This window comes from Crotalus tigris, unplaced genomic scaffold (assembly GCF_016545835.1).
Source record: "Crotalus tigris isolate CLP2741 ecotype Arizona unplaced genomic scaffold, ASM1654583v1 scf7180000019151.395998, whole genome shotgun sequence".
Taxonomy (NCBI): domain Eukaryota; kingdom Metazoa; phylum Chordata; class Lepidosauria; order Squamata; family Viperidae; genus Crotalus; species Crotalus tigris.
Genome location: NW_024097403.1, coordinates 197,978 through 221,983, shown reverse-complemented (window position 1 = coordinate 221,983; position 24,006 = coordinate 197,978). Strand labels below are relative to the sequence as shown.

The window sequence follows — 24,006 nt, the reverse complement described above, 5'->3', positions numbered from 1 at the left end:
AGAGAATGTCATCCAATTTATTTGCCATATTTATTATTATTGTTGGGGGTGTTCTTTTTATTATCATGACCATTGACAGAAAGATTGGATCGAAAGTGTCAATCCATCAATAAGTACATGTGCAATAATGCTCTTTCTTTTAGTAATGTTATTTGATTGCAACATCAAGAAAAAAACATACTGTTGGGGAGAAAATGAGAAAAAATAGATGTGCAATATTTACAACACAACATAATAGGAAGTTCTACTTGAAAGTTTATTTATTCTATATTTGCATAATAAATTGCATAATTCAAGCCTACTGTTAGGATATGGAATGTAGTAGCTGGAACAGTAAAGTGTACAATAGGTCAGAACACACAGTTGTAGTTGATTAGTTTGTGAGTGCTGACTCATGCATGAGGCAATCTACACTACGATTGGTTGATGTAAGTATAAAGGGCGAGTTTCCCGTATTTTCCCTTCTTTTTTCTTCTCTGTGTTCTGCATACTGTTTAGTTTACTTCATGATGTTCTTGTCTTCCTGACTATCTTATGTTCTTTCTTTCTGGATGATGACAAAGATTGCTGTAAGTAAATGTTAAATATATTTATATATATAAAAGACTACAAGTTTGTGTTAGTGTCTCCAACTTCATCTGGACAGCTGCCGCACAATTCCATGACACCTGCTCTATCATTTGCTTCTATAAATCAAGAAATGTATAATATCATTTTCTGGTGTTCATGCATTTATTCATGCTCTGCTGAAAAGCATTTATTCTGCACAGCTCTTCCAGGCAAATGATGAAATTTTGGTCCCCATCTCCTCTCATACCTTCTTTAATCAGAATTTTTTCAACCACATATTCAAAATAGATCTTTTTCTATGCAGATGCTTGCAAAATAGTCATCATTCTTATTCTATTCATAGTCAAATGGTGCAATAATTATTTCTGCATTACCTTGCCTTGGCTCCAACCATCCATTTATGTCACTTAACAGAATACTTCTTCTCCCCGGCTTCCGGTTTTGCACAGTAGTGCAGCAGCTGAGGGATTGCGGGGCTCTGCACCCTACGGCTGATTTTTTTTCCTGTTAGGGGACCCTAAATGGGCCTAAAGTCACCCATAGAGGCAACAAAGAAGGAGGGGAGCCCTGCCGACTGCAGAGAGATGGCTGTCAATCCGGTCATTCAGGAAAAACCCTCCAGAAACCAGCAGAAGAAAGACTAGCTTCACTCCAGAGTGTAGCCCAAGCTACAAGCAGCCGAAGCCAAAAAGCACTAATTTAAGCTTGATCATAAACAACGTGTTTGGAACTGGGTAAGAATATTGATTCTCTCTCTTCTACTTAATAATTGATTTCCTGGAAAAAAAAACCAAGAAGCAAAAATCCTCCGAAAGTGAGAAGGAGGGGGACCCTTGCCCCACTCTCCCACAGAAGAAAGTGGCGAATTAAACTTTTATGAGGGACAGAAATATATTGAAATGAAATTAATATAAGATTTAAATCTGGATGTTTGAAATTGGTGGAATTTATTAAGATTTTCTTTTCAAAAGATTACTAATGAAAACAGAAAAAAGTAATTGCTTGCTTTGAAAACTGAAAAATGAACTGGTGCTGACATCTCGTGGTGGATGAAGATATACAACTGAAGTTGCTCTAATACAGGAATTGCAGAAAGCCCAGAAAAAGATAACTTGTTTTTGTGACCTTCAATGTCTTAACTAAACAGAGAATAGCTGTAACAAAGAAAAGAAAACATTTTGGGCTACCTACAAGGCGAGAACTATAAACCTTAGGAAAAAAAATGACCTTCCTGGATTATAAATACTTATTGAACTGTGACTCTAAAGCTGTTTGCAGAGAAAGGAAAACTTTGGTTTTTGGTCATCATGGAACATCAGAGATCTGCAGAAAGAACATATCAAGAAAAAAAGAAATACTTTCCAGGAGGAAATGTATGCTATGTTGCAACTAATTCAAATGACAATGATTTCAAACCACGAGGAAATTAAAAACAATATAAATGAACACAACTTCAATTTAACCTTATAACCAAAAAACCTCTCAGAAAATAAAAATAAAGAGTGATCAGATAAAACAGACAACTGAATATAAACCAGAGGAAAGAGATTTAAAGATGGAACCCAACAATGGAAGGAATTATGATTTAACCCAGGTGGAGAAAAACTTGCAGGAAATATCAGACATGGAAAAGATAACCTACAGTTTAAGACTGCAAAATATGTCTGAGGACAAGAAAAAAGATTCGACAAAATGAATTATAGAGGTGTCAGGAGAACTACGAGAACTGGGGAGACAAAAAATGATAAGAGAAATTAACAGAGAAAGAAAGAAAAAGATTTTCAATGAATACAAATACCCTCCCACAAAAACATCTTACTGGATTTGTCTCTTGTACTTATAACAATATCTACAAGACAACGGGAAGACTTTTTGGTCCAGCAGAGCATAAGATTAGGAAAAAAGTTTGCCCCCCCCCAAAAAAGGCTAAAGTTAGAATTAAGAAATTAGATGATGGGATTTATCAGACGGAATATCTAAAAATTAAACACTTGTTTGAATATGGTTAAAAAATAGGAAAATTCTGGATATAAATGTATTTTAGTTTAAGAGGGATGGGCCCCTCAAGTAACATAGTATTTTTTTATGATATGAGAAATATAAAAATATAGGGATGGTTTATATGAGGGAATTTTTTTAGATACTCAAGTGTAATTGAGCTTGAGAAAATCTCAATTAATAAAAATGTTCTGAATAGATTTAAAAGATTAGATGATTGGATTATTAGACGGAATACTTAAAGATTAAACATTTGTTTGAATATGGTTAAAAAGAATAGAAAATGTTTAGATATAAATGTATCTTAGCTTAAGAGGGACATGTTTCTCAAGTAGTATACTATTTCCTTTTTTCTTCTCTTTTTATTTTTTGTTGTTTTTTTAAGATATGAGAAATGTAAAATTGTTGGGATAGCTTGTATAAGGAAAAAGACTTAAATACTTAAGAGTAATTAACTCTGAGAAAATCTTAACTGGTAAGAATGTTTTGAACATTGCGGGGGAAACAAATCTAAATAAGAACTTTGAAAACAGGATCTATGAAGAGGTAATTAAGATGATCAATTAGAAAAGAAGCTTTATATTGACATGGTTGTTAAATACTAGAAAAAATTATATTCAATTGTTATCTATCAAAATACTAAAAAATGTACTAATTCAAGGTTGGTAAAAGAATATTACTGGAAGAAGAGAAAATCAAAGAAAGCTACTATGTGGATTGTGGAATTATAGAAATTATTAGGGTTAGAGTTAGGGTTAGATATAAACCGAGACAACACACTGTTTACCAAATATTAAGGTGACTATATTAAAAAAATCAATAAAATATATTTTAAAAAAAGAATACTTCTTCTCCTCCTCCAACATCCATTGCATAATTTCCACCAAATGAGAACTCAGGTCAGTCCATTACCATCATTCCCTGGCACGTAATACCACAATCCTAAACATTTATACAACTTCATAATAACCTAGATGATACCGATCCATACTTACTGGTATATAGTTTATCCCTTTTATTCTTTATCAAACTACAGCTTCATTTTTGTGCCTATATTCATCAACTCCAGTCTCCTAGATCAGGCCACTTTTATTTAATCTGCTCCATTTTATTCCTATTTTTCACTTTTTTATTCATATCTATTATTTCTTATTTCATTACATCATTAATTGTTTTTATCATTTGGTATTAGATCATACACAGTTAGCATTAGAACGGGCCCTAAATATTGACTTCTACTGCCTATCATGATTTTGATCATCTGAAGCTTTCACATAATACATTTTCATAAGATGAGACTGTATGGATTGTTACCAGTCTTTGCTGTACTTGTGCCACAAATATTGTTTCCTACTAACAATAAGGGCAGTAATGTAGAATTAGGCAGATTTTGGTCAGTATATTACTGGCACATCCAAGGCCCAGTTTCACCTTATCTAGGAATTAGATAATGTCTTGTAATCCAACATACAGTCTAACAACCAGGCCCTTCCAGAATCTAACAAGAGAAGGTGGGCTATTCACAGCACTCTACTACAGAAAGAACTCTACTATAGAAAGGAACGGCTGCTGGAATTGGGTATGTCTAGTTTAACGAAGAGAAGGACGAGGGGGGACATGATAGCAGTGTTCCAATATCTCAGGGGTGCCACAAAGAAGAGGGAGTCAAGCTATTTTCCAAAGCACCTGAAGGCAGGACAAGAAGCAACGGGTGGAAACTAACCAAAGAGAGAAGCAACCTAGAACTAAGGAGAAACTTCCTGACAGTTAGAACAATTAACCAGTGGAACAACCTGCCTCCAGAAGCGGTGAATGCTCCAACACTGGAAGTTTTTAAGAAGAGACTGGACAGCCATTTGTCTGAAATGGTATAGGGTTTCCTGCCTGAGCAGGGGGTTGGACTAGATGACCTCCAAGGTCCCTTCCAACTTCTTCTTCTTCTTCTTCTTCTTCTTCTTCTTCTTCTTCTTCTTCTTCTTCTTCTTCTTCTTCTTCTTCTTCTTCTTCTTCTTCTTCTTCTTCTTCTTCTTCTTCTTCTTCTTCTTATTATTATTATTATTATTATTATTATTATTATTATTATTATTATTCCTTTGGAAAGACTTGCTGTTCTGTTATTCTTCGGTTATCCTTGGTGTACAATCCAACTTCACCATTTCCTGTCAGCACAGTCTCTTCTCTTATTGCTGAAGCTTACAGAATAACAGAATAACAGAATTGGAAGGGACCTTGGAGGTCACCTAGTCCAACCTCCTGTTCAAGCAGAAAACCCTATATCATTTGAGATAAATTACTGTCCAATCTCTTGAGTGTTGGAGCACCCACAATTTCTGGAGGCAAGTTGTTACACTGATTAATTGTTCCAACTGTCAGGAAATTTCTCCTAAGCTATTAAAAACCAGTATGCACCCACTTAGAATAGGAAGACATTTGAGAGCTAATTGTTGCTTAACTAGGTGCCAAGCTACCCAAGGGATCTTTAAAATGTTACCCTAACTCATATATTCAGAAGCCAGAAAAATGGCAGGATGGTAGAGTAGTTTGAATCTTTCCTCCCACCTTGGCAAAGCAGGATGATGACAGTCTCCATCGAGGATCAAAACGACACAAAAGTTAGTTAGTGTGATTCTATCTTTCATCCAAGGTGGTCTTGGACCACAGCCACCCACCCAGAGTCTGGACAGACATCTGTTGGGGATTGGGGACTATTTTTCAGTCTACTTTCCAGACAGTTGCAGCAAGCCACATTGACATTAAAACATTGGATGGGAGATGAATATTGTTTTGGGATTACTTTATATAGAGAAGCAACCTAGAACTAAGGAGAAACTTCCTGACAGTTAGAACAATTAATCAGTGGAACAACCTGCCTCCAGAAGCTGTGAATGCTCCAATACTAGAAGTTTTTAAGGAGAGACTGGACAGCCATTTGTCTGAAATCGTATAGGATTTCCTGTCTGAGCAGGGGGTTGGACTAGATGACCTCCAAAGTCCCTTCCAACACCACCACCACCACCACCATCATCATCATCATGATGAATGGTGGTGGTGAAGGGAGGGAATGAAAGCAGTATGGCTCCCAGAGCTGCCTGCTTCTCTTCCCATCCTTAATTTTGGAAAAAAGAAACATGACTGCCCAAATACATTCTTCCCTTTATTTAAAAAACAAAACAGCAGTGATCATGCTGACTGCAGGAAGAGGCTGACTCTGGCCTGCAATTATGCTGTTGCAGCATCTCACCCTATGGAATGAATGAATGAATCTCAACCATGGACAGATTGTCTTGTTTATGCTGCTGAGGGAGAGGGAGACCATGGCAAAAGCAGCATGCCATTTTGGGGTGACAAAATACCAAGACCCAAGCTGGCATCTTTCATTCCTGCTACTTTACTAAAGTTAAGGAATGTGGCTAAAAGCAGTATCTCCTCCAAGTTGCATGTGTTGTAGTAGAACGAAGCTGGGTGCATCGGCACAGTTTTCCAAATGTGCTTTTCGTATCATTTTGAAATGTATTTTGTCCCCCCAAAATTTACACATAGTACGTTTGTAAAAATTTCAAAAGATACCAGACAGTAACGATCAAGACAAAGATTTGGGGAAAGGATCTTACCTTTGGGAAATCCGCTTCTAGAGATTAGGAAGGGGAGCTTATGGTAGGAATGTGATAATGGAACAATCAAGTAGAAAATCATGTTAATTCAGAATTAATAGTAACTGAGGGAACAGTAATTAAACAAGATTGCACTCAACACTCTACACCAGTGTTTTTCAACCTTGACAATTTTAAGGCATGTGGACTTCAACTCCCAGAATTCCACAGCCAGCAATTCTGGGAGTTGAAGTCCACATGCCTTAAAATTGTCAAGGTTGAGAAACACTGCTCTACACAGAGATTATCACACAAATAAACCTGCCTTTTTTTTTTCCAGAGGCCCAGCAGCCTTGGAAGATGGAAAAGGTGAGAGAGGGCCACTTAGCCCACACCCTCCATATTCTGATCTCTCAGAAGTAAGCTACTTGAAGTCATCTTCTTAAGGGAAGGACCATTTTCAATTGTTACATATATGCATATTACATTTGCATTTATAATATTTTATTCAGACAGGAAAGTCTGCTTTTTTTTTTTTTTTTAGCTCTTTTCTACCTGTCATTTCTACCCTCTGGAACACAGTGTAATTTTTTTTTAAAAAAAAAAAAGTGCCATTATTTGCCTCCCTTCACTCCCCTCCCTCCTGCTTTCCTCTGTATTATAGCCATTAGATTATAAACCTGAAGGAAGAAACCATTTGATGCTTTTGTTTTTTTAAAAAAACATCATCTGTAAAGCCCTTCCCTATCAGGTTACACCAGAAAATAGATCAATTCTGGTTGATATGAGAATCAGCTTATATCCACCGGAATCTCTGTAGCATCCAGTGATTCAGCTCAGTTTTAAAAGAGATGATGACAGGAGAGGCTAAGCAGACCCATCATAATAAATACGGCAAGAAGTTCTATGGCATTATTAGCCCAAGTCTCTGATGCTAGTTTTAAGAGTTTACAAAGGCTATCAAATGCCTGCTGCTGTACTATAATTTTATTGAAAGAAACAAGCTCTTTTTGTGAGACAAGAACATCAGGAAAGAAGAAAGGACAGAATGGAGAATGCATCTGAGAAGTGTGCTAAGCCTTCTGTTGTGTAGTTTTAAAAAGAAAGAGATCTACCGACGAGAGATTGCTTATATCCAACCTCTAGTATGATAATTTCCATATGGAGGACTCTGTCTGTGCCCAAGGGATTGTACTGATCCTCAAGGTGATTCTAGTTACCTTGATGATTTACGCTAGTCCAAACAAACTAGCGCGATCCATGTGTGTGGCACAGCAGCTGTATTGTCCAGAGTTTTCTATGCCAGGGAGCCTACATGTGATCTTCAATATGATTGCTTCTGAAAAGATCCCTGTTCTCAATCCAAGGAGCTCCAGTGCAAATAACCACTTGGCCTCAACAGAGAGGGGAAATAGGGTGGAAATATTTACCTGAGCTTCTTTCTAGCTTATGGTATTCTGGAGGAAAGCAAGGTTAGCCAATATGATCCCTGAACAGAGGCACTTTTTCAAGGGGGCAAAGATGCATTACAATATTTTGTTATAGGCTCCATTTCTATATTCTAGAAATTCTTTTGGAATGCTCACAGTTTTGGGGAAGAAAGGAACAAATCCCAAGTTATACATACCAAGGTCTGTAAATTTTTTTTTACTGAAACTAACTGTAGGCAACTATTAATATCAAGATGTTGCCAAACTAGAATTTGCAGGATGTCACTGGCCATCTTGACTAAGGTTGCTTGAAGATGCTGGTCAGCAATGTCTGAAAGGCCACAAAGTGACCACCGCTATTATAGAAGCTGCATGTTGGTGCAATAGCTTAGTGCGTACATATTTATGCTGCACTTTTATAGATCTTCCTTCAGATGACTTTATATTATTCATACTTTGGAGTTCCCCCCCAAAATCAATTGAATGCATTCACAATCACATTATGTAAATCTAAGTAATAAATTTGCTGAGCAAAGCAAATACTTAACCCTCCGCTAGCATAAATTATGAAATAATCTGTTCAGCTCAATTTGCTGATTCAGTCAACCAACCCCACTTTAAAAAATGTATAAAAATATTTAAAAACCTTTAGTAGGAAAGCTGGACTCCTTGTCCTTGGCATTTTCTGACGATATCAACAGTGTCTTCCATACAGCTGTTTTTGCCATCTCATCAGAAATATTTATTACAGATGGGTCATCTCTGGAATAAAATCGGCATGCTCAGAGTTACAATCAAACTGCTGAATGTTATCATTTAAAAGTGTTTCAAGCGAGAAGAAGTGTGTCAATCTGTTTAAGGTATTCATTCAAATTACCTGCTAAATTGTGTGAAACTTTAAGTGGGCAATTTATTTCGAAGGAGGTTCAGCCAAAGCACTCTTCAAGTTGAAACTGAATTGAATTATCTGCCTTCCAATCAGTTTGGAGTGATTCAGTTGCAAACTGAAGATGTAATGGATTTCCCGACTGAGTTAAGAAAGTGGCAACAGCATTCAATGATTATTTCTCACCCTATTGGTGCCACCTTCATTCAAGCACCTATTTTCCTGGTTAACATGAAGGCTCAGGAAAAGGTGGTTTCTTTCAGGAGTCACCAACAGTAAATGTGTGCATACTCACATCACCTCTGAATTTCCTTTCCCACTTCAGATTTGAGTGGCTGTGAACCATTAGGAAGAGCTACCCCTCAATGACAAAGGATCTGCAAAAGCCCCAGCTAGATCCCTGGCATCTCCGAGGCTTCTGGCTGAGAGCCACGCAGAGCCACTATGGGCAATAAGGAAGTAGAAAGAGGCCAGCTCTGGAATTAAGGCAGTTTCCTTGTTGAGCTAGAAATGATCCAGCCTTACCTTATATAGACCAGTAGGCAGGCGGGCCCTTTTAAAGGTTTAGCTCCAAATACGAACCAAACCAGAAATGAGCTGGGAGACATACAATCAATGTCTACTTTTTAATTTTGCAGCAGTGTTATCATTATCATAATCAAAGGAGATGCAAAGGTTTTCTTCTAGCAGGGAATGAAGGCTGCGGGTTTTTTTCAATAGAAATCACAGAATTTGGTTTGAATCCTGCTAGATAAAGAGGGAAAATAGTTTTTTATAGCTTTAATAGGGGTTTAACTGGAAAAATGGGATGGGGAAAATAGTTAAATACATTAATTCTCAATCCAATTATGAAATAACTGCATTGCATCTCTTTGGGTTCTAAAGCACCAAGAGAAGCCAAAATTCAGTTCCTAACTGACAGGGAACACAATTAGCTCTGAGTAGTTTACCTGCAGTGTCCTTCAAGTGGCAACTGGACTGTTCCTTCCTCTTCCATTGCTAACATACTTTGTTCCTCCTAAGACAAAAGAAGTTGACCAACAAATTATTGCTACCATATTGCAATTTTCAGATCAAATCCCTTTCCCTTAAAAAGAGCATAATTTCTTCACTTCTTTTTCATCCAAAAGCTTTTTTTTATAAAAAAACAAATGTTCTGAGAAAATCAAATGTCGTTTCAGTGATATTTCTCATTCATAAATCCTCTTAGAAATTGTAGGTGCCAGAAGTTAGGCATTTGCTCTCCCCTGCCAATTTTGGTGTACAAATCAGGATTAGAAAGTGAGGAAGGAAAATAAAAATTATGAAATGAGAGAGGGGGGAGGAGGGAGGGAGGGAAGGAGGGAGAGAGATGAGAGAAGATGATGATAGATAGATAGATAGATAGATAGATAGATAGATAGATAGACAGACACACAGACAGACAGACAGACAGATGATAGATATAGACAGACAGATGATATAGAGAGACAGGTATAGATAGAAGATACTGTAGATATTTGCAGTACTTCTCTCTTGCTTTGTGTATAATTTCTATTCATTTCAATAGAATAGCACAATTTCATTTTGGGAACATTCTGTATCTTCTTTCATTTCATTTCTTTCATATTATTCTTCTCCGCTGTCAAACAATTCAGCTCAACCAAACAATACTGATTCCCTTGCCCTGGTTTTGCCCATTGGCGGAAAGCTTAAACCAATTATGGAGTCCTTGGTGCTTGGTTGTTTTCTTGCAGACATTTCATTATCAAATTAAGTAACATCATCAGTCTGCAAGCAAGAAAACAACCAAGCTCAGAGAGTACCAACGACTCTACAATTCAACCTTAAAATTCAGTCATCTGGCATTAGTCTTATACTCTTAAGTGAAGAGAGGGCAACAGGTAACCCTAATAGTAATTGCACTAAAATAAAATTTGGCACCTTTGCTAGATGTTTCCATTCAAAGAACAGATTTTTTGATAATTTTTAGGCTTTTTTTCTCAACCTGCTGGACAAGTAGCCAGTAGAGGTATTATTAGCTCAAGGGTCATAATTGATAAAAGAAATTCTACAGTGATACTCTCAGTTTGTCAACTATTATTCCCCATGATTTGGAAATGTTACTTCTCTAGATGCAACCTAAAATTGCACTTGCCTTTAAAAAGAACAAGTTTATTTATAAACATAGAACCGTGGGGAAAGGCAACACTAGAAACTGGCATTTAAATGTGGTCAAGGTATAAAAATGGCCATACAGATTCGTAACAACAAATCTATTTTTACTCCATGTTCTAAGTACACCTTTCCAAGTAATGGTGACCTGAATATTGTGTGGGCAGAGGGAGAATTTGGAACAAAAAAATGGAACAAATACATTTAAATGACTACATCAACATAAACAATACAAATTAATAAGTGTCCCACTTACGTCAATGGGAATTAAATAAAACTAACCGCTAACCCATTATGATGAGGAACTGTTGAGATAACAGGATTTCCTCTTTTTTGGATGCATGTGTGCATCAAATTTAATTTCAATTAGGAATATCACATTAATCCATGACAAAATAAGTGACTGAGGATAAATATTGTTTCCCACCTTGATGCTTAATGGTTACTATTAATGGAAATTTAATGTTATATTGAAGATCAAGCCACAAAATGAAAATCTTGATCCAGTCAAATCAGACTTTTAAAAACATCTTGTCAACTTCGTTTCTATCTGTATGGAGAACAGATTTCTATTTTTAAAGCCAGCATAATGGTGTCTTTCCAATTAAATTCCAGAGGCTCCATGTCAAATTTTTTATTTCTAGTTAATTTTGTCATTTCTGAGCTTCACAGCTTCCCAGGATTTTGACAGCTGAACAGGTTTAATAATAGCCTCAAATATTTAGTAATGCCATAACATGTAAAAATAGGGGCTCAAAAAATATAGCAAAAAAATGCTTATTTCTATTTTGCTTTCTGCCATCATTCATATTTCTAAAAAGAAAGTGCAACATAGAAAGCAAATCAAACCAAAAAGAATGCATCTCTGTTCAAGCCAAAGAAATATCTTGTCTACATTTGACACTTCTCACTGTAAGAGACAGAACATATCACTTCAGCCGGACACAGGTATATGATTCAATTATTTCTCTAAAGAAAAGTTGGGTAAAAGAAATCTAAGAGCAGGCAAATACATATTGATAAATCTTTGTATTCCTTTTCCAAGCTGCAGAAATCTGGACAAGCATTAGATGGCAGCAAAGAGTTGGAACAATCGAAGAGTCATAGGGATTTTTGCAGCCAAAAAACTCATGCCGACTTTCCAATTTCTTATGCACAAACCTGCACTATTTCAGAGAATTACTGAGCATAGACATTGATATCTTAATGATTCCTAGAAATAACTTAAGTTTGGGTGGATTGTATCTGTAATTATTTCATTCAGTACTTCATATTTAAACCAGAGCTTTGGCTACTCCACGTGGAAATATACTTCCTATTTGCATGAAAAATGTACCAAGAGGTTCTATCAACCAAACCAAAAGTCTTGGGGTCATACTTATGTAAAAAATGACACACAAATTCCCTCTTAGTGAATTGGCCACCTTTATCTGCACCATTGTGTGTTAGATTTGCTGCTTCAAAATAGAATTTTAATAAGCTTAGTCAATAATATTGTAGAAGGAACAAAGAGACAAAGACAGAAAAGATTTTGTAAGCATTACCTCTTTTTCAGCATCTTCAAGTTTTTTTTTCTTGCTCTCAGGCATCAGATCATCCAGCCAGCTTAACTCACGTTTGGTGAAAAAGAAGTCCATGAGTTTTCTGACAAACACCAATGCCAAGACCTAATCCAAATATTTATACTATGGTAAGATTATTGACAGGCACAGATGACACATTTATTCTTAGAAGGAGAAAGTCAAAGTCTACAGTTCTAAAATTGTTTTGCAAAATTCCCTCAAGCATCACCAATAATTTACTGCTATAAGCATGCAAGTAATTTATCTGAGTTACAGTATAGATCAGTGATGGCAAACCTTTTAGAGGCCAAGTGCCGAAACTGCAACCCAAAACCCACTTATGTATCGCCGGGTGCCGGATGGGCATAGCCCACTGGGTGGGCGTGGCTACGATGGTCATGGCAGACTGAGTGGGCGTGGCCAGGGTGGGTGTGGCCAGCTCAATGTTGCTCCTGGGAAGGGATGCCTGTGGCGGCCAGGCAGGGTTGGAGGAGATCCAGGGGGTCTCTGACGGGTGGGGCAGTGGGCAGGAGGGCGTCTTGCTTAGCTGATGGCTGGGGGGGGGAGGGACAGCTACACCCCCTCCCAAACGCTGCCCTCTCACAAAAGCAGGATGAAAACTCCAAAAAGCGACAAGGAAAAAAAGTTAAAACAGAAGAGTGTCTTGCGATGGTTTTCTTCCCCACTTCCTTCTAGCTGCAGTTTAAATATATAAAGACCACAAAAGAAAAAACTTGGTTTTCTCTCGTTTTAATTCAGAAGGCAGGAACTGGAGGATTGGGGGGGTTGTTTGTTTCAAAGGAAGGGAAAGAGAGGGACTGGGAGAGTGTGGCAGACAAATGGCGATGGCACAAGGCTTCTGGCTATGCAAGGGGGCGTTGGGGGTGCGTACTCTTTAAAAGAGCAAAACGAGGCAAAAAATAAAAATCCTCCACTCCACCTCCCAAAAACACAATAATAGAGCTTTCAATGATACAAACAGTCCTTGGAGGCCATCTGGGTGGGCTCACTGCCCTCCAACACTTGCCAGAGCCTCTTAATCGCAGAACATTGGGCAGGGGGGTCCCTCCTCTTGAGTCAGTGTGTGTGTGTGTGTCTTCCAACCCAGACTTGGCCTGCAGAGCGGGTGGCATTTCCTAAGACCACCCCCCCTTGGATCCCCAGCATCCTGCTCTCCCCCCTCCCTGGACTGCCATTTGTCAGAAATGGTGCTTGAGCGGTGTGTATGTGTGTTGGGGAGCTGGACTAGAAAAATCAGAGGTCCCCAATCTTTTGGGCACCAGGGCCTGGTTCCACGGAGAGAGGTTTTTCTGTGGACTGGAGGGTGTGTGGTTTTGTGTGCTGCCTGCATCCCATGGATGGGGCTTTGCTTGTTTGCACAGACTGGTTGCTGGCATGTTGCGGCCTGGTAATGGTCCACGGACCAGGGGTTGGGGACCCCGGATTAGATGACCCTTCCAACTCTTTTATTCTAATTCCCCCCCCCATGCCCGTCCAATGCCCAGCAGCTGCTGCCAAGGTGGCTCATCTCCTTCCTTTGGGGAGAAAGGTGGCCAGCATGCCCTGGGGACCAAGGGGAATTGGGGAGGCACAGGGGGAGGCTCCTGAGCCCCTCAGCTCTTCCAAGGGGGGAGAAGGAGAGTGGGGAGGGGTTGTGCTGGGAACGGGGCTCCTCATGCCCTCTGCTGCCCACCTGCACTCTTCCGCTGCAGATGCCGCAGTTCCACTTGCCTGGCACAGCAGGGGCACACTCACTCATACGGATGCATGTGAGGCTGCTGCCTCACTTGCCATACTGTGCCGTGCCATGCTGGGGCTGGGCTAGGTGCAGAGCCTCCTCACCGCTTCTTCCCCATGGACATTGGGAGAGCCCAGGGCAGCTACCACCATCTGGCACTCTCTAGCTTGTTGCCGGCCAGCTGGACATGCTGAGCTCAGACCTCAGGCAGATGAGGCCAAAGGGGAGTGAGAGCCGCGGCTGCCCAGCTCCTCCACCTGAAGACGCATGGGAGAGGGGTGCCACCCGGCTCAGTAAGCCGTGGTCCGCCTGCAGAAGGAGGAGGGCTGGCCAGGGACGGGCTGATGGCAGGCACAGCGCTGCCCATGGGGGGAATCTGACCTGGACAGGGGGAGACGCCGAGGGAGCCCAAAGGGAGAAAGGCGCGGTGTTCGGGGGTAGCTGTTCCCCCCTCCCCTTCCTCCTGCAGAAGGGCTGGCTGGCTTTGGTGTCATCTGGGCAGGCCTGGCCACGCATCTGCCCAGCGGCGCTGGCAGGCCTGTCCTTCCTTCCTTCCTTCCTTCCTTCCTTCCTTCCTTCCTTCCTTCCTTCCTTCCTTCCTTCTCCCTCCCCTCCTTCCTTCCTTCCTTCCTCCCTCTCTCTCTCTCTCTTTCCCTTCCTCCAAAGTCCAAACTCACGTGTCCTCCTTCCCCCGCTAGCCTTCTGCAAAGTGCAAATGGACGCCGTGTCCTACTTGTCTTCTCCAAACTCATGCCCACCATCGCTTCCAAAAGCCATCTGCTCACTCACTCACTTGCTCTCTCACTGCACTCCCGCCAAAACCTGCTCCTTTTATAGGTTCCCTTCTCCCCGCCCAGTTCTCACAGCTGTTCCCACGAGAGTACTGCTGGATTCGGTTTCCCTGCCCTCTCCAGTTCCTACTAGTCAAGCGCATGTGGAGAGGGGGGAGCATCCCTCTGGCGTGCGTGCCAACGGAAAGGGCTCTGCATGCCATAGGTTCGCCCCCACGGTTATAGGATGAAGTTGGTATGATATGTAAGAGAAATGTTATCCTTTCACTATGGAAAAGAAGTCAGTAATAATCACGTCCATGCTCAAAACGACTACTGTCCCTTAAAGACAACATTGAATCTTATATGAATATAGAAATATTAGATTCATACCATCATTGGAAATACAATGGCAGCTTTGGAAACTTTAATAACCCATAGTAACACAAGACAGCTCAGCTGGATTACTGTGAAGAGATGGACTTTTCGAAGGGGAACATGCCTTAGGTAGATGAAGTCTGGCTGGTGTTTGGCAGGCATCCAGAATAACTTGATTCTGTCAAAAAGCTAACAAAGGACAAACTAATTGTTTATATTTTGGGAAAGACATTACTTTAGAGATGTTCAAATGAAATGTTTGGAGAACAAGGCAACTACTATAACAAAAGCTTGTCCATTGCCTGCCATTGCTTATGAATTTGCATGATTTCCCCATCTCTGTGATTCTTGATTCCTGAATTAATCTTACTTTTGTCTCTAATTCAGAAACTTTTTTAGAAGTACTAGTATATCTGAGAATGTCTTTACCAGAGTAAGATAGAAATAATTCAGAAATAATCTACTTGTGATCTGCATTTAAATTCCATTCTTTCAATACACAACTGAATTTTTAAATAACAAATAAAATCTACATAAAACAGCCCTCCTACAAATCATTTCCTCCCAGATGTGTTAAAATTAAGCTACCATCATTCTTCATCTAACAAGGCCTTTGACTCTTCACTGCGGATAATGGAAAGTTCAAATCCAATATATCCAAAGGGCCCTAAATTGGGGAAAACAGTTGAAATCCATGAGTACAAACAACTGTAATAAAATAATCAGTGGTGGGATTCAGCCAGTTCGCACCAGTTCAGCAGAACCGATAGTTAATTTTTTGTTGCCTGGGCCCAGAATGGACTTCCAGAGGTGGCATCCACACAGAGAACCGGTTGTTCACATATTTGAATTCCACCACTGAAAATAATTTGGCGGCAGCCATTCCAGCCATTTCCGGAACTCAGGGATGGCATAGAGAATTTTTTTTTCCTCACTGACTGTTGAAGATTGACTTATTTGCCTGAGGGAGAGGAAATGGCCATTTTCAAGGTTGCCTACCCCTGAGCTATAGTGTCTCTAAGTTTCCCAAGCAGGAAACACATGGTGAAAAGGGATGGGAAAGGAAACAGGATCATAGGCCCAGTAATATGTCAGATGCAAGCTATAATTCTGGCAGTCTAGAGATATGACTCAGAGTTTTGCTACCAATGCTGAAGTTTAATCGCCTCTTTGTATGTAGGTTGCGCTTTTTTCACATTTGTGTCCAATTTAATAATGCATAGCAAGCAATAATAACTTGGTTGTGTTGACCATGGCAACAAAAGAGACAGGAACATAAATATTTCACATCATCCACTTTACCTGAATTCCTTTGAGAGAAGAGGCACCCATGTAAAGAAATACACCATAAAGTACTGGCATGGGAATAAACTGCAAAGAGTAGAAGGAAAATGTATATCGTCTCAGTAAATTGGTAGTGACAGGAGGCATGAAAAAATGAAGAACCTGGGCAATTTATTTATTTATACTGTACTTTTCTATCAAGATCTCACAGAAGAGCAGACAAAAGGTGACACTGTCTATCTTTATAGATGATGTTTCATTGCTGTAACCTCAGCTTGCAGGGTTCGTATGCTGAACTATATTGTATTGGGTTTTGGCTTAAGTTAATGCATGAAATTGTGAATTACAATTTGTGACTTTAGCAGGTTTCTCAATAAACCACAGTTAAAATACTATGTGAGCCCAGCCATAGAGTTGGGCAGCTTATAAATGTAAATACATACACACATACATACATACATTACATACATTACATAAAATGTTTTTCCAAAATGTTTGACTTCATCTTGCTTCAAATTCAGCTTTATTCACAAAAGGAAAAATTTCTCTTGAAATTCTATCATGCCCAGCAGAGTCTTTCCACTCAAATAGAATAGATTTTTTAAAATGAGCTGCTGGTCAGATGTTAGAAGAGGAAAAAAAGAGCTTATCTTAATAATCCTCTGAATTTGGCCATATCTTTTGTGTATTAAATGAAATGCCAATTTATTACATCGTTATTGAAATGTTAAAAGATTCTATATGGCACAGGGAACTTGAGTTACCATTACTAGAATTATTCAAATTATTACTGAATGGGTATTATTCATATTGAATTAGTATTATAAAGATATGATAATATCTTTCTAGTCAAATATTTAATCTATGAAGCTCAAGTTTATCTGGATGGACAGCAGTTCTCCAGGATCTCATCCAGCTATCTTTCTAATAATTTGCAACCTAAAATCCTTTGTTTAAAATGGAAATGCCTAGCATTTGAACCCATGGACTTCCAGATCCAAAACATATGCTTTATTGTGAAATGGGCAAAAAAGTGCATCACAAAAGTATCATTTGTTTGTTTTAAAATAAGAACTCATGTGTTCCAAACTGACATCAGATGTACGTAAAGTGCAGTTCACTTTTAGTTTGGTTTTGTGAAGTGTATACTTACTTTAAGCACTCTGGTTAAAAAAACTGAGCTGCCCATAAGGATAAATATCATGAGCCCAGTGACCCGTTGCTCGCGAATGCCAAGAAATTTGGGCTGCTCTCCTGGAGCTGAACATTCAGATTCCAACTTTAAGCTGTTCACGTGAGAGATGGATAGAACAGTGGCAGCCACAAACCAAGGCAGGCCCATGATCGAACACACGCCAAGCATGAGGGCCACCATTAGCAAGTCCAAGTGATAGCCACAGCCTTTCTGTTAAAACAGAGGAGACAACGGACAAAGCTAGAAGGATAGGAGGCAACATCTACTTAGATAGTATATGAACCAACAGTTGCACTGAATAAATGTTTATATGCCAGTAAGCGAAAAGTACATGAAATTGTATTAAAGTTTCTCCTATCTTTTCCTCTTATAGTATATCAACTTTTCTCAATCTAATATCTTCTGTCCTAGATGGGATTCTGAGAGCTATAGTCCAATACATCTGGAAGGCATCGTATGGGAAAGATTCATAATCATACATAAGAACAGATGTATCTTCAGATGTATCTATATATTATTTGTCCAGGTGAGAAACCACAGCCCAATGCTTGATAAATTGTACTATTTCAAGGATGTTATTTTATTCCCATTTCTCATAATCTAATAACCTTAGATTAAAACCTTCAACTCTCTAGATGAGGGCTTTTCAACCTTTTCACCCATTGTACCTCTTTTAGGATATGGCAACATCCGAGTACCATCAGTCGCCTAGCAAGGTGTCAAAAACTTGATGACCAAAAAAAAAAAAAAAGGAAAAAAGTGATAAAGTACAGGTAGTCCTCGACTTACAACAGTTTGCTCAGTGACTGTTCGAAGTTACAATGGCACTGAAAAAAGTGCCCCCCAAGCCACAGCCGAGCAAGACAGTGCCCGGCGACGCTCTTCCTCCTGTCCGAGGTTTCCATTGTTGTGAGCATTTCTGTCAAGGATTGGCAGCCGGGGTGGGGTGGGGGGTGTTTGGTTTTTATTCCCCCAATCTGTTGGGTGGTTGCAGCAGGTTTTGGTCATTTCACATGACCCTGGAACACTGTGACCGTCATAAATATGAATCAGTAAATCACAAGACCCTGGAGATGCTGCAACATTCCAGCTGATCGGTGCTTCTTCTGGGCTCAGCAGAAACGTCAGGATCAGTGCTGCTTTCCAGCTGATTAGTGCTTCTTCAGGGCTCAGCAGAAGCACCAGGATCAGCCCCGAGCTCCAGCTGGAGACTGGCGTTTATCCTGGCGCTTCCACTGAGCCCTGACAGCCCTGCAGCTCCAGCCATCTCTCACTCAGGCTTGTGCAGTGCTGCCACTGGTTCAGCTCATTCCCCTCCTCCGCTACCACTTTTCTAGGATGGTCACATACCACCTGCCAGGTGCCAATGTACCACAGGTGGTATCCGTACCACTAGTTGAAAAGCCCTGCTCTAGATGCTAGCCAAGTTAGGCTATTGATGACAGAAATTGTAACCCAAATGATCCCGGAGACATTAATTTTGATAAGATTGTTTTATAGGATCACTGCTATTTATTTCTTCATATTCTGGTCTATAATGCAATTCAGAACAATGTCAGAGTTCACTAAGTGTGTTGGAAATAATTTCAAATTATATCTTCATACCTTTTGCATAAATGCTCCACCAGATAATATTTATGGAATAGCATCTATGCTGGAGCAGGTTTGCCTACTCATGCTAACAAAAAAAAAAACCCATCACCATTTCTGACATGCATTAACCCTCTTTTGCATCAATAAATATATTCTTCTCTCTACTGATAATCTGTAGTGAAAGATACAAAATACTTGTTTTTAAATGCTGTCAAGTAGACAATTTACATTTAAAAATACGCAGAAAGCCTGGAATTATAAAGTAAAAGGTTAAAATAACTTCAGTGGAGTTACTTTCCTACCTTTAGCTTATGTTCTTTTCTGTTTATAATAACAGCTGTAATTTGTTGGTCCATAAATATCAGAATGGTACAAAGAAGAGCTGGAATTAGAGCAGCTAGGATAGTCCACCAAGGATTGGGACCCAAGGGTGAGACAAACCAGCCACGGTCATCCCTGGTAGGCTAAAAGAATTCAAGCACACTTCAGACGGTTGAAACTTATTAAATCAAAACATCATTTGCCCTGTAAAAAAGGGCAAAATGTGCTATACATTATAAAACCAAAATGTTTTACATTAGGTTCAGACCATTATAATAGCACTGGTAATGGTTCAGAATTTTTTAAAAATAATCCCTACAAATTTCAAATGGGCATAGTGCTTATTCTTAAAATATAAAAAAGTGTTAAGGCAGGGGTCCCCAACTCTTGGTCACAGCATGCCAGCAACTGAAATACAAAACCACGCCCCCTCCAGTCCATGGAAAAACCTCTCTCCATGGAACCGGTCCCTGGTACCCTAAAGGTTGGGGACCTCTGTGTTAAGGAACATATTTAAAAAATCTATACAGGATTCTGCTGTTAATATTGCAAGGACTTTAGGGATTTAACATGGATACTGGAGCAGAGCAAGGAAGTCCTTACTAAGCTTAGTTAAGTAAAGCAACCAGAGCTTCATTTATCCTTTGAGTTTATTCTTAAATTCCTCCATTAAAAATGTGCTATACAAACTTCCTATTCCTGATTTTACAATCAAGTCCGGCATGAAATAGCTATCAGATGCATTGGTTGTAAGAAATGCCAGATTTTTGTGAGGTCTAGCATAACTTGATAAGCAATTACCTTAAAAACATTTGGAACCTGAAGTTTTGGTGATGGGATGCCAAGGAAATAGTCAACTATCACCATAGATAGGATGGTGAGAAAGACGGCAAAGTCACTTATCACAGACCGTACCTGTAAATATTAAGCCAATCATCACTAAGAATGCAAAGAGTTTTCAGAGATAAGCAGGAAGAAAAAGCAATACCAGGAGGGTTGTTACAGATTTCAACAATCTTACAGAGTAAGTGCTTCAAACTACCTGTGAGCACAGCACCTTTATTATTCTTTAAAGTCTTCTTTGTGAACCTAAAAAATGTGCAGCTGCTTTGACAATTCCTCAACACAGACAAGCGTCTCACACACACACATACACACAAACAGAGAGAGAGAGAGACATTATCTGTCTGGAGGCAGCAGTTTGGAAAGGCTGGTTAAAGACCCTTTGAAATACTTGAAGATTGAATTGTGAGAAAGCAGCAGCAGTAGATTTGGTATAATGCTGGCTACAAAGCAATCTGTAACTCTACAAGCCATAAAAAAGTTAGCACTAAACCACAGGATGCAGAAGCATTTGAGTTTTGGCTTCAGGTACTAATATGCTTTAAAGCTGCCTTGTTGTATTAAGAGATGCTATCCCTAAGGAGGACCTGACACTTAAAGCATGCTACATACAGGTACCCCTTGAACTTATGACGGACTCTCCAGGCGTACTTGCAACCAGTAACGTAGTTCTAATGACCGCTGCCCCTTGCGGTTATGTAACTGCACTTTGGATACTCAGCAACTGCCCTGCATTTACAGCCGTTTGCAAGATCCCATATTCACACATGACCGTGTTTTACATTTTTGCAGAAAACTGACATTTACTTTTCATTTCAGCAAAACCTGTTCATAGCGAACAACCGATTTGTCTAATGACCACAGCATTGGATCAATAACAGTAAAGCTGGGTGATTCGCATGACTGTAGGACATTGCTATATGTACATTTAAAATTTCTGCATTTGATTTATTTATTTTGCTGAAAGTTAATCCCTGCCCAGTTTGGGGGGGGAGGGGGGGGAAGGTTAAAACATACTTTCTCTCCTCCCGATTGCTATTCTCAGATATCAATGTCCCAACGATATTAAACTTCTTTAAAATGCTGCCCTGCCTTGTGGAACCAAGATGATACTAATCACAATTGAGTTAGAGGTAACTGTATCTGGCATCGTGTGCTTGCAATATTTCTTTCGTGATTTGATTACAAAAAATTAAATTACCTTGGTTGGGAAATACCGACTAGTCTTGAACTGCTTCAGTGTGGATGACAGTATGACTGTAGAAAAGAATAAGATGACTGACCAGAAGAGGACATCTGGAACATAAGGCCCATGATCAAGACAGGCTTCTCCAACGAACATCCCTTTCCAGTTATTACATTCCTGGCAGAGAAAGCAAAGGTATTGTTTCTGTTTGCTAACTGAGGCGTGCTGATGTGGGGGACTATAGCCCCTTTGTGACTTGTGGACTTCAACTCCTAGAATTCCTGAGCCAGCTATGCTGGCTCAGGAATTCTGGGAGTTGAAGTCCAAAAGTCATAAAAGGGTCATAGTTCCTAACCCGTTATAAAGAAACCAAAGACAGGACTTTACACTCCATGATCTTTCACTGTCACGGTCTAAAACCTAACACTGAAGGCTATTGTAGACACATATATATTATGTACAGACACTCTAATCTAGGAGTCTAGAACTGGGTCTGGACTTATATTGATAGTGCAATTGGTAGCAAGTTAATTCTGCTGCTAAAGAAGTTAGGAAAAATATTACGCCTTTTTATCCCTGCTGTCTGAAAATACTGGAGGAACATACATAATCATCAGCGCACTGATGATGTTACCTAGTTTGGTAAGGAAACGTCTGCAAGAAAAACACTAAACTCAGAGAACACCAAGGACCCCACAGATTAAATACCATAATTTTCCCTTGCTAATTCCGACTTGCAAGCACTGAAAGGGATTGTTTTTCACCCTTCACAGTACTGAGCCCAGAAGAAAAGGTGACTGCAATGGCAGATGCTACGTGAGGTCGGGTGTCCTCTTCAAATTTGCTGGTGCTTTCCCAGTAATTCTGAACCAACAACTTGGACTAGCTTAAGCACTTGCTTCCTGGAATCCTAAAGCTGAATTTAACAGCCGGGAAATTAGAGGCATCATTATATCTTTCCTTATTAGCTTTCCCTTTGTTTCTCTCTTCTTTGGCCCTTATATTCTGGCTCAATTAAAGCACACACAAAACTAGTCAAATGTTAAATCAGCTTCAGATGGTTATTTCAAAACAACTAATCTGGCTCAAAGCCATAATAGATTAACTATGGTTTAATGTAACTGTGGGAGATAGTGAGGAACAAAGAGAGGTTCAGACCTGATTGATATCACGTTTCATACCAGCCAGTGACTGTAGTCACATGAGGAATGTTACTAGAAGGTTCTGAGGTCTATTCTAACCTGGCACTTCCCCTCAATTTCTTAGCAATCATTATTTTACATTTTTGGTAGCAATATTTTTGTTCATTTTGTTTTGCTAAGGCAGGTCTTAGAAGAAATTATCTAAGTTTTAATAACAAACTTAAGGCAGGAAAAATTGGATAAAGTGCAAATTTAAAAATCTCAAAACTCAAAAATCAGTGTCAAGTAACTGGCTTGTAAAGACAATTTATGTGATGGGAAACATCAGATTACTATATAAACATTTAAATAATTTCTGGTAGTTTTTACTAGATAGGTCTTTCTGCTGCCACAAGGGGGCGATAGACTCCACACAACCACATGATGATCAAACTTGTCTGCCGAAATATTGGAATGCTCGTTCAAAAAGGTACACATTCCCAAGCTTTTCACGGTGCATTTCCTCTCCTTCTATGTGCAGAAACATTTTGTACAGGTAGTCTTCAATGTATGACCACAATTGAGCCCAAAATTTCTGTTGTAAAGTGAGTCCCCCCCATTTTATGACCTTACTTGTCATAGTTGTGAAGTGAATCTCGCTTTCCCACTGGAGCTGATAGTAATCCAGTTGTTAAGCGAATCTGGCTTTCCCATTGACTTTGCTTGTCAGAAGGTCACAAAAGGGGATCACATGACCTTGGGACATAGCAGCAGTCATAAATATAAACCAGTTGCCAAACATCTGAATTTTGATCACCTGACCAGGGGGATGGTGCAAAATTTGTTAACTGTGAAAAACAATCCTAAATCCTTTTTTTTCAGTACCACTGTAACTTTGAATGGTCACTAAATGAATTGTTATAACTCAGGACTACCTGTACAAACATATCCAGAATCATATTTCCACATCAAGCCCTGCAACACATAGCATGCTCAGTGGTTCACTGTAAATGTTTTAAAAGACCATTTAAATGAGACCTGCCAGCAATCTGCACTCTAGTCTATGTGGTTGTACTCTTTCCTGTGGCTGAACTGACAGATTAGTGGGAAATTGCCTAGACCAGGGGTAGGCAACCTTAGCTCTTTTATGACTCGTGGACTTCAACTCCCAGAATTCCTGAGCCAGCATGGCTCAGCTTGGAAACCTCTCCCTTTGCCCTCAGCATGGCTGGCTCAGGAATTCTGGGAGTTGAAGTCCACGAGTCATAAAGGAGCCAAGGTTGTCTACCCCTGGTCTAGACCAGGGGTGCCTAACCTGTGGGCTGTGGCCCACTACTGGGCTGTGGCCTCCTGGCCAGCGGGCTGCAGAATAGGCTGGCCAGTGCTT

General features: G+C 39.7%; 1 protein-coding gene across 7 annotated transcripts in view; it reads right to left on the bottom strand.

Annotated features, from left to right (window-relative positions):
• Positions 1–24,006, bottom strand: part of SLC4A10 (solute carrier family 4 member 10) — a 165,755-nt gene that overhangs the window by 4,193 nt on the left and 137,556 nt on the right. For 6 of the 7 annotated variants that reach the window (XM_039360050.1, XM_039360051.1, XM_039360055.1 and 3 more), the window contains 9 exons: positions 21,514–21,675; positions 20,271–20,384; positions 19,451–19,612; positions 17,514–17,765; positions 16,379–16,447; positions 15,092–15,265; positions 12,173–12,295; positions 9,425–9,492; positions 8,236–8,350 (listed from right to left, as the gene is read on the bottom strand). In XM_039360050.1, coding sequence (XP_039215984.1) covers positions 8,236–8,350; positions 9,425–9,492; positions 12,173–12,295; positions 15,092–15,265; positions 16,379–16,447; positions 17,514–17,765; positions 19,451–19,612; positions 20,271–20,384; positions 21,514–21,675 — 1,239 coding nt within the window. Of the gene's footprint in view, positions 1–6,179; positions 6,220–8,235; positions 8,351–9,424; positions 9,493–12,172; positions 12,296–15,091; positions 15,266–16,378; positions 16,448–17,513; positions 17,766–19,450; positions 19,613–20,270; positions 20,385–21,513; positions 21,676–24,006 lie in introns of all 7 variants that reach the window. The other variant, XM_039360052.1, reaches the window with a different exon arrangement.